General features: G+C 41.5%; 1 protein-coding gene across 2 annotated transcripts; it reads right to left on the reverse strand.

Annotated features, from left to right (window-relative positions):
* Positions 1-202: 202 nt before the first annotated feature.
* On the reverse strand, positions 203-9,094 carry LOC137166612 (transmembrane protein 14C-like). Of its 2 annotated transcripts, none has more exons than XM_067568409.1 (5): positions 8,689-9,094; positions 6,421-6,497; positions 2,468-2,569; positions 1,277-1,364; positions 203-1,051 (listed from the first exon to the last, which is right to left on the reverse strand). In XM_067568409.1, exons 2-5 carry the CDS (start codon positions 6,494-6,496, stop codon positions 994-996), a joined length of 324 nt encoding a protein of 107 aa, XP_067424510.1. In that variant the 5' UTR covers position 6,497; positions 8,689-9,094; the 3' UTR covers positions 203-993. The 2 variants fall into 2 exon arrangements, with proteins under 2 accessions (XP_067424510.1, XP_067424511.1); XM_067568410.1 differs by lacking the exon at positions 8,689-9,094 and adding an exon at positions 8,453-8,534.
* Between the last annotated feature and the right edge of the window lie 2,582 nt (positions 9,095-11,676).

Raw genomic sequence — 11,676 nt, forward strand, 5'->3', positions numbered from 1 at the left:
AAGCCACCCATTTGTCCATTATTCATTAACTGAACAGATGCTATAAATGCTCACGCACTGTCAGAAACTAAAGGGTTAGTAGGGAAGACCAGAACTTATTTTATATTCTATTCTGAGTATTCAAGTGATTGTGTATTTTAGGCTGACTTCAACCATTTAAATACTCTTGCATAAATCTTGCTGAAATTATCCACAATAGAGGTTTCTTCTTTAAAGAGTCTTTATTGCAGTGTTAACACAATGTACACACTTCATTCACTCTTCTTCCCCTCCATTTAAGGAGAGTTATTTTTCTATACATGATCAAAGACTGCATAGGGGTAACAGTGCACTGAAAAGATTTCCTTAAGACACAGTCAGCCACAAGAAGGGCACAAAACCACCCAAATCCAGACTTACCCAATAAAGGATATAGTTTTTCCAATATAAATTCTCAGTTTATTTGTATAAAAATCAAATCTCCTTTAAGTGACATTTTGCTCAACATCATTTTGTAATAAAAATATTCATCTAGTGTTAGATTCATTCTTACAGCCAAACCCCCGTCAGGTAAAGCATTCTCTAGTAGTTTGCATGCAGAGAACCATATCTATTTGTCTTATATTTGACCAAGTTCTCCTGTTGGCCCACAATGGGTATTTTCTTTATCATTACATTAGGCACCAGTTCCCCACCCCTCTTTCATAGGTTGTCTATGCTTTTTTTTTTTTCTTTTTCTGGATTGCCCAAAATGGGAGTGGTTAATGACAAGATGTATGAGGAGAAATTTAAATTAACACTAACCCAATTTCTCAGCACAAAAGAGGGGGTAAATATTGACTGCTGAAACAAAGCAATATTTTGTATATATAATACTCAGCCACCCCATCAATTTCTTCCAATCTTTAAAAAAAATTATTTGATGTAAGAACAGTTGTGTACTCTCTGTAGCATATTCAGGCAGCTGCATTTTCAGGCTTCCTATTGACACATTAAGTCGCATAATGTTCACAATTACGGCTCATGAGGCTTTTCAATCATCTTCAATCCAAGTCTCCCAACCATTAACAGACTGTTTAAAGGAAAACACCATAAATGCATTGAATTAAAAAAAATGCAGCTCAAACTTCCAGACTCCCCCAAAAAAACAAAAGCAAGTAGAAAAATGAAATGATCGGGTTTTAAAAAGATACATGAAATCTTATTTAAATATTTTATAATCTTAGAATACAGTAATTTAATCCCAATTTAATTAAACACAGGGAGGTAAGATTAGAAACAGCATATTGTGTAGTACCTGGCACCAGCAATTAACCCTGCCGGCATGACTTTTCCAGAGTTGTAAAATCTCATTCCCATAACTCCAGTCAGTGTTCCAGATGCAACTAAATGAAAGATACAATGACCAGTTAGAGCCATTTTAGGGGTATGTGCACAAGAGAGATATGGTAACACAGAGCCAGCAAAAAAGGAGTGATAAATAAGAGCATCAAGTCAAGTGTGAAACATGATTAATTTAACATAATGAAAGTCAAGAAAAACGCTAAACTTTTTTTTAAAAACCCACATTGTTCTGTAAGGGGTAATGCTTTAAACCCAGGTTTTACAAACTGCACATGCTGTATAAGCCTAACGTTCCCTTGGTAAAATGTGCATCTTTGTTGATCAGAAATAAATTATTCTAACCACAACTCTGGCACTGACTCCCTCCAAGTCTTTGGGCAAATCATTAAGCCTGTGCGCACCTCAGTTTCCCCTATTCGTGGGTGGGTGTCAGTGGCTCTTTCCTAACTGTCTTCTAGGTTGGGGTTTATGGCTGTAGTCAATAATAGGGGGAGTGAATTGCAGAGGAATTTAAACAGCACACAGAAGAGATGAGAGCTCAACTCCTGGTCTCCTCTTTCCTTGGGGGTTTCTTTCTCACTATTTCTGGAAGTAATGACATTCATACCTGCAGCAGATTTTTCATCTAGTTGAAATTTAGCAGGTTTGGCTTGGCATATGTTTTCCATTAAGGCTAAAATGTCAGACAATGCTCTGGAGACAAACACACCTGATGTATAACGGATATTCTAAGAATCAGCACATGAAGACAACAATGTGGCTAAAAGCCAGGGCCTGGAGTGATTTCGATTTATTGTAAAAGGAGTACAAAGAAAAATGAGACAGTCTAGCAGGGAGGGTGTGAGGGAGAAACACCAAAGGGGATGATTTTTAAATTCCTATTATTCTCTCTGTATCAATTCATTTTTTGTGAAACCATCATGAAAAATTCAAACAGTGCTCTAAGTTTATATTCTATGTATTGTTTTTTGCCATTTCAGTGAGAGTTTTACCAAAAAAAGGTTTAAATGTCCTCTTAAAACTGAACTTTGGAGCACAATCTTAACTATGGTGTACACTACTGCTGCCCCATAATATACATACTTGAAGCATTATTAACCTTACAGTAAGCTTGTTTTACATATATATTTTAAAGTAGACTTACTCAGTGAAAGCCACACGTTCTTTGGATTCTGAGACAGCTGGTAAGCACCCAGTCCAGCTAAACTCCCAAAGAGAAGACCAGCAGCTAGAGATGGGACACTACCTTGAATAAATCAAAGATAGTGCACTTATTAGAAGACCAGACATAAACTTGATCCATAACATACATTGTCAAACATAACAATCATGTTTGTTCACTGTTATAAGTTAGACTAGAGATTAGATCAAATGTGAGAGGATGTTAATATTTGAACAGGCTGGCTTTTACTAATAAAGACATTATGCAGATCCCAACAAAGTACCAAATAACCCTAGATTAGATGCAGATAACGTTATGGTATTTAGTTCTTTAACTTGCAAATAAGTCATTGATGAACTAACGACAATACAAAAAGTCACTATAATAATAAAAGCATCAGGCATGACTCCTGATGGGGAAAATAACTCCCGCCCCCCAAAAAACGTTTCCAGGAGCTTGCGAGAGGTAGTAGCATGAAATGTAAGGATTAATTATGTAGGGTGGTAGTGATCACAGAGTAACGGCCTGAGATTAGAAAAAGGAAATTTAAACTAGCCAGACAAAAAATTAAACAATTGAACAACTTGTCACAAGGGCACTGAGCACCAACAACAGATGTCATCAAGGTTAAACACGCAAAAGGCCCAGATCCAAAGCCATTGGAGAAAATGGGGAAAAAAAAAGATTTCCACTGAAATGAATGGTGGGGCTTTAGATCTGGTCCTTACTGCAAAGGATAACCCTGTACTATTGACAGAAGATGGATGCTATTTCCAGTCCCATCCTCAGTGATTTGTAGACAATCTGTAAATGGAATTGACAAAATGTCATCACCTTTAATAAGTGCTGAATACCTCCTTTAACCATGCTAAGAGGAGTATTCCACACCTATTACTAATGGCGATAGCATTCTGTCTGTTCCATTTGCATCTCACCTTTAAAAGGATCTGAAATTGCAAGACCAGCATGATAAAGGTCTTCACTGCAAGTTTACCAGAATGATGAGCACTTAGTGCTGTAGGAAACTAATCATTCTCCAGTCATCAAACACATCAGCTGCATTAGTGGTTCAGATCCCACATTTTGGATAAAGCAGGGGATGGAGAGAGAGGAGGTGCAGGATATACTCATTTGTGCAAGGAAAAGATAGGCACCTTAGCAAGTACCTACTCTATTCCCCATCCAGTTCAGCAGCCTCAGCTGTGTAGCTATAGTTTCTCCTGCAAGTGTGGAGTAACTGGTTTTTCAAAGAAATGGCCACTGCACAGCAGAATTTTGCCATGATCTATAGTAATGTGATGACCATGCCCACAACTACTCACACGTGGTGCCCCTTTTCCCCCCCTCTATATTCCATGGCACAAACTGGAGGTAGGTTAGGTGGCCTGATGCCAGGGTTTCCCCAACGTGTCTGCAGGTTGGCTTTGGAGCACCCCATTGAATACCACATAGGCAGGACTGACTCCATCGTAAGTAATGAAACGTAACCAATCCTTAAGGCATCACATACACACTTGGACATTCTGCATATACAAACAGTCAGGGAGGAGCTCCACCTATAAGAGTTGAAGCAAGGTCACGCTCCCTAGACTTGCACTACAGTCATAGATTTGACATATGAACTTGATATCACAAGATCATAAGGATCTCCACCCAGGTAATATATCGTAGTGGTTTGTCTGGGGTTGTTTTTGTTAAGTAGATCTAACACTGTTCATTTACAAGGATGAAATAAATTTTGGGAATGAATGATTTCTGCTTTAACAAGTTAACAGTTTACCCTGAACATACTTGTTCTTTGGGTGAGCAGCACGAGTTAAGAACCAACTCATTTGCCACTAGTTAGCCACAGTATTAATTCTTTCCCTATTGTAGATTGACCCAATATATTATTCACATACACCACGATTTGTCCCTTGACATTGGAAAGGCACTGCAAGAGCAGTTCAGATAACAACATACATAAGAAGAACAGGTCGCCTTTATTTCACAGATGACAGGGCCAGAAACATCCCTTGTTACAGCACAAGATTGTCCTCTAAATTAATTCATAAGGATTGTATCTCACCATCACTCCCATTTTAGTGAAGTGCTTTGGGATTGTGAGATGAAAGGCATTATGTACATATGAAGCGTTATTACCCTGTATCTAGGATCTCTCATCTACTTAGCTGCTTTAGCCTGATCGCCAACATCTTGTGTGCTGGTTCCTCAAAAGATCATCCATGATAAATTATTCATTTGTCTAAAAGGACCAGGGGGTGAAGTAAAGCAGTTCTCTTTTATTCCACGAACGTATCACCAACAGGAAAAGATTAGCACAAGCAGCCGGTGCTTATCAGCATGCACATGGGAATTTAAAACCTCTTTTACACTGAGAATATTATTTCCAAAAAGAAAAAAAATCTGAAATTATTAAAACAGCTACTCAGTCAGTGGTGACATCATTATATAAGGCATCACTTTTCCCTAAGGACATCAGAATGGTCAGTCACTTCTTTGATCTGACTGGTTGAACATTTTTAGGTTTAAGTTTAAAAATAGATGGGTATTGAATAAAGTGAAAATCATCATGGACAGGGCCATTTTTTTTTTTAAACTACTCTTCCTCTATTTTCAATGTGCTTGTGCAGTATTTTTACTGTCACAGGCCAGTCTCAGTTATTAGCAAAGATATGGCAGTTTCTCATTCCCCTGCCAAATCACCTCATTTGCTTTTACTCCTCTGCATAATATTATAGTTGTTGCTCTACATTTACATCAGCCATATGAAGAGAAAGACTCGTCCCCTCAAAAAAAGATCCCCTTTCCTCTAGGATTAGGAGCCAGGAAACCTAGGTTCCATTCCTGGCTCTGCCCCTGAATTACTACATGACCTCAGACAAGTCACGTAAACTCTAGGCCCCAGTTTCCCCATCCGTAAATGGAGGATAATAATACTTACCATTTGGTAACATGCTCAGAGAACTACTGATAAAAAAGGCTGTCTAAGCTCTAAGTGTTGTTCTTTCCCTCCATCCCCACTGGTGGTCTAAAGGATGAAACAATCTAGCAGAAAGCACATTAACAAGCAGAGCTCCAATTTATTCACACTTATTGGCAAAATTCCCATTGACTTCAGTGAAGCAGGAGCAGGCCCCCAGGTCACAACTCCTCAGTCCACATTAAACATGGGTTTCTCCTAAAAATTGCATGAGGGTCCCACATGAACTGAGGTCTCCCACTGCAAGAATTGTTCAGCTGATGAGCCACAGTTCTGCACCAAGAAGGGCAAACCAAGAACAACAGAATTGGAAGCAGCAGATCAGGGAATAAAATTTCAAGTGCCTCTATGTTCAGTGCAGTTCTGTAAAGAAATATTGCTAAATAATTCTGACACAGCACAAACAAGTCAGATTACTTACAGAAAGGTTAAAATAGAAAGTTAAGCTCTCTAAACATGTACCATTTTTAGAAGTGATAAGGGAACCATTTGTGATATACAAGGTGGTGCTAGTAGCAATTATAAAGAAGGTTAAAAAATTAACAATTAATCTTTCTATATATTAGCTGAAAATATACAAGTAGGTCATTGGTATTCAAGACATCAGCAATAGACTTTCTGAAGCAAACTTACAAGAAATTCACCCAAAGAACATGAAGGCCATCAGTAGACTATTCTATGCATTAGATGCCAGACGGTGAGCTTATCACGCAAGAGCACCAATTCAAAAGCAGAGCACTCCACCCTAACTACAGTGAAAGATCTGCATACACCTTAAACTGTCAAAGTTAAGAACAGCATGAACATTTAGATAGCCTGTTTCAATAAGAAGTTACACTGTGCAGAAAACTTGATATTTTGCTTTTTACATGGGGGGGGGGGAGGGTTTCCACTCCCCCAACATCTGATTCAATTATGCACCACAGAGTTAGAGGATTTATCAATACTATACCTGCTTTCACGTAGCCAATTACTCCACCTGATGCAACCAATGCTGCATAGCCAAAGCCTATCCAGTCCAAACCCATTCTGGGAACATAACAAGAAAATCAGAGTTATATTTATTCTTTTCATTCCCTCCTTCTTTTACATACATTTAATACAATTAAAATTTATTTTTAACTTACTTTAATGCTCACAAAGGTATTAGGCCTGATAACACTTGAAACGGAAGTCCTCTAGGTATGTATAATGTATAGTTTACATATAATGACTACAGGTTGGGCAACAGCAATGAAACTTCCCTATACAGTGCTGTTTTTAGGCAAGTTATTGACAATCATTGAAAAATAGGAACAAACACACACCACAAACTTAAAATCATAGATTAGAGTTGGAAGGGACCTCGGGAGGTCATCTAGTCCAACCCCTGCTCAAAGCAGGACTAACCTCAGCTAAATCATCCCAGCCAGGACTTTGTCAAGCCCCATCTTAAAAAACTCTAAAGATGGAGATTCCACCACCTCCCTAGGTAACCCATTCCAGTGCTTCACCACCCTCCTAGTGAAAAACTTTTTCCTAATATACAACCTAGACCTCCCCCACTGCAACGTGAGACCATTGCTCCTTGTTCTGTCATCTACTATCATTCAGAACAGCCTAGCTCCCTAGAACCCCCTTTCAGGTAGTTAAAGGTTGCTATCAAATCCCCCCTCAGTCTTCTCTTTTGCAGACTAAACAAGCCTAGTTTCCTCAGCTCTCTTCATAAGTCTTGTGCTCCAGCCCCCTAATCATTTTTGTTGCCCTCGACTGGATTCTCTCCAGCTTGGTCACAAAACTGGACAAAATACTCCAAATGCGGCCTCACCAATGCCAAATAGAGGGGACTAATCACTTCCCTTGATCTGCTGGCAATGCTCCTACTAATGCAGCCCAATATGCTATTAGCCTTCTTGGCAACCAAGGCACACTGCTGACTCATATCCAGCTTCTTATCCACTGTAACCCCCAGGTCCTTTTCTGCAGAACTGCTGCCTCGCCGATCGGTCCCCAGTCTGTAGATGTGCATGGGATTCTTCCATCCTAAGTGCAGGACTCTGCCCTTGTACTTGTTGAACCTCATCAGAATTCTTTTGGCCCCATCCTCCAATTTGTCTAGGTCACTCTGCATCCTATCCCTACCTTTCAGGGTATTTACCACTCTCCCTAGCTTAGTGTCATTTGCAAACTTGCTGAAGGTGCAATCTACCCCATTCTTCAGAACATTAATCCTAAAATCATGAAAGTGTATAGTATACACCATATACCATGATATTTGCGTAGCTGGATGCAAGTATGAGGAAGAAACATCCCATATGAATGGGTGAATAGTTCTGGACTAAGTGAAAGGATATCAAACACACTAAGTATAGAATATTAAAGTAGATTTTAAATTTTGATGAAAATTGAATCTGAAGACCAAGGAGAAGCACTAGAAGGCATCAATGTGTTAGGAAGGTGGTTGAGTGTCTAATGGTTTGAGACAGCTACTCTGGAACTGCTCCTTAATAAAGGCCATTGGAAATGTTTCTGTATCAAGCATCCTAAGCAATTCCAGGTAATGAGAACATAAAGAGTAACAAACTTCATTGTCCTGCAATAGCTTTAGCCCAGAACTTCCCTGAAAAGACAGAGACTGGGCCATGTTGTCACGATCAGATTTGGATCAGAACTTTCTCCAGGCTCAGGGGTGTCTGGATCTAAGTTTGGGTTCAGTCCAGTACACACACAGGGGCCAGCCACAAGTCTGGATCCAAACCTCCCCACAGTCTGTGGAAACTCAGAGCTGGGGGCTGGTTCAGGCTCGCTTCCTTAAGAAGGGTTGACAGACCACTGCGATGATCACCCTAAGGGATGCGGCGTGACTACTGGAAAGCAGTTTGCAAACTGAGAGCAAGGCGCTAGCAAACAGAGAACAGGCCTGCCCTGGCAAGGAGAGAACCAGCCATGACCAGAGTGGACCAGAGTCTGGGGTTCCCAACAGCAACACAGAGAAGACACCTCACCTAGAGTACTTGCACCTCCTTCCGCCTCCAACCCCCCCAGCACAGCCTGGCTCAGCACCAAGCAAGAAGAGCAAAGCCAGGCACTTGCCCTGATCGCTCGCTCACTCCCCCCCCGGGCAGGGCGGGAGCCGCAGGGTGCCGGACAGCCTGTGCGCGTGCAAACCCTCAGGGGCGGCGGCAACACGCGCCTTGCCAAGGGGCACAGCCGCACCCCTCCCCCCCGCGCACTGACTGACCTGCCTGGGGAGCCGAGCGGCAGCGGAAGAACGTTCGCTTGGCAGCCCCGGGGCGCCCCGCCTCTCCGAACCTTCCCGGGGCGGGGCACAGCACGAGCCAGCCAACCAGAGCCGCGCCCGGACAAGCGCCAGGGTGGGAAAGGGCGGCCGAGCGCCGCTGGTTGCCCGGGGTTTCCCTCCCGCTTTGCCCGGGGCTGGTGGTTTCCCAGCCTCAGCAGCGCCTAGTCAGTGTCACAGCCTGCCCCCAGGTCTCACGGTGTATTTAGAGCCTCGTCTCCCAAGGAGGCAGCTTGCGGGCCGACCGGCCCTGGGCCACACCCCCCCCCCGGTCTGTCTGGGGGGTGCGTGCATCTGTGCCAGGGCTGCCGGCTTCCTCTTCCACCTTCACTTTCTCCCGGCACAGCCCATAGACCCGGAGGCCCTTCCCTGCCCGCTCCACGGATGTCAAGCACAGGGGAATTGTAGGGGCCCAGAAAAGCAGGCTTGAGGCCCTTAGAAACAGAGACTCCCAGCAGGGGGGATGCAGCACGCAAGTAAGGAGGCTGCTTAGAGAGGGAGGTGTGTGTGGCTGCTATTTCCTTAACAGCCATCCTTTTAAAGGCACAGCGGCAAGTTACACATTACATTTCTGCTCGCCTGACACTGCCCTGCTCTGGTTATAGGTAACACCTAGTGCCTACAGCGATCAGAGAAAACAGCTGCCTCACTCATTTGTATTTTTGACAGCACTCTTGTTTCCTTGTTCCTCTAATCAGCCAGTTGGTCAGTTTCCCCAGTTGCTGTTGAGACAACTCCTTGGCATGGATACCCCTTAATAGTGTGGCATGAGGCAACTATGACATGGGGTGGGTGGTCATGCCTGGCACGGCAGCTCCACTGGAGTTATGCTGCTTAGGAGCAGGGGATGGCAAGGAACAGACAGAGGCAAATAGAGCAGAGGCACACAGGCTCCTGCTGATCCTTGGAATCAACACAGATCACTGGAGATCAAGCTGGTTTGAAGACCTGCCAGAGCAAGGATACAAACGCTCATCCTGCAAGAGGACATTTTGAGAGAAACTATTCAAGGGGAACCTCACATATTTCTTTCCAAATCACCAGCTCCCCACAGGTTTTACAAAAGAAAACAGACAGTCACCAACCAACCAACCAATGAACCACTGGGTGCAGTTGTGATAAATCATTAGCCATTGTGCCTGGTGCTTCTGATCTCTTCTCAGTGTGTCTATTGTATAAGAAGCTTCTCTCCTAGATTTCCTAAGTAAGATAGGAAAAGGTCTTTACTATAGGTTTCATGTAGACTGTACTTATAAGATAAGAACATGCTAACAATGTACACTGTGGGACGTATTTCAGCTAAGAAGCGTTGCTTACCTAGAAGAACCCACTTTTTTTTTTTTTTTTAAACATGGATATCTTCAGTCCCCCCACTGATTATTGCTGAATCCACTTGCTAAAAATATCTGACAGGAGCATGTGGAAGAAGGTGGTTGGTCTGTCACTACATCTACCTCTCAAAAAAAAAAAAAAAAAAAAAAAAAGGCTTAATGGATTTGGGTGACAGTTTTTTGTTGGTGTTTTTTAAACATCACCACTCGCCTAAAAGCAAACATGAAAAACATTTATTTTCAGCCCAAAAGGAGTTTAAGAATGTTATCAGTAACTTTATTTAATAATAAACAAAATAAAGAAAGAGTTTACAATAGAAGATGCATTTCAGACTTAACTAGGATAACTGCCTCTATAATGACTGAAGCTTGATTTATGGAAATTTTGTCTGAGTAATATCCAGTTTTGGGCCTATAGCTAGCATAAAATGATTTATAGTTTATATACTCCTCTACAGTTAGAGAGGTAAAAGCTAGAGATGGGCCTAAGCAGAAACACCAGATCCAAACCTCATCCACAAATCCTTAGGAAATTCAGATCCAGACAATAAGTTCATTACTGGGCTTCATATCTAGTAAACAGTATTATTCCACTGTAGCTCAGCCCTTATATATGTTACACTTCAATATTTCAGATGTTCTTAATTAGTAGTTTTTTCAATATGTTTTCTTCTGTGTAGCAATTAGCTGAAAGCCCAGTTACAGAGGATCCCTCTGGTCCACATCAAATGCATTCACAACTGCAGCAAATGCAACAGCTTCTTCCACTATAGTAACTATGCAACAGTGGCAAAATGGACACATTTTGTGAAGAAAGTGTTTTGCACTAATATTTTCTGCCAACACCTTATGTACCATGAGGTAAAATACATCCCCCAAGTCATACAAAGAATATAAACAATGTTTCTTATAAACAACTAAGTTTTAAACAAAACCATCTGAACAAGTGCTTAAACTATCTTCTCACTGTGGAGAAAAAAAAAGACTTTTCAATTCAGAGGTACTACAGGGTTCAAAGAACCTGAGAGGAGTTGAAGAGGAATTCAGAATGCACACATTTCAGGTTTCAAAGCAAAAAAGTGAGCAGTCCAAAACCAACATTGTATACCACTGAAACTTTTTAACTAAAATTAGAGCCAGAAGCAGAGGCAAACTATACTCAGCATGAGTGCACTTGCACTTGGGGCCAACAGAATGGCTGTGAAGCCGTTTGTGGAAGGGGGCTGATGTTTTATAGTTCTTTGCAGGATCTAGGCCTAAAGATTTACACACTTCAGCAATTCCACTGAAGTCAAGGGGCTACTCAGAAAGCAAGGGCAAAAGTCTTTGCAGGATTAAGGTCTTAGTAGCCAAGAAACGAAGTTTTTGATCCAGATTCATTCTTAAAAATGTATATGATTCATTTTTTTGGCAGAGATTAATCTGTATGTTTCCATATATCATAGGGTTTGTGAATATTCGTCCTACACATTGAAAAACCCACAACTGCTATCTACGTGTTTACACATGTATAAGTGGCATCCATCACCTCAATCCATAGGCATATTAAATAGAAATAAAAAAATATACATCTGAAAATACTATACAAAATATAGTTTCA

The sequence above is a fragment of the Emydura macquarii genome, unplaced genomic scaffold, assembly GCF_026122565.2.
Source record: "Emydura macquarii macquarii isolate MOO-44397 ecotype Brisbane River unplaced genomic scaffold, CSIRO-AGI_Emac_v2 contig_2890, whole genome shotgun sequence".
Lineage (NCBI taxonomy): Eukaryota > Metazoa > Chordata > Testudines > Chelidae > Emydura > Emydura macquarii.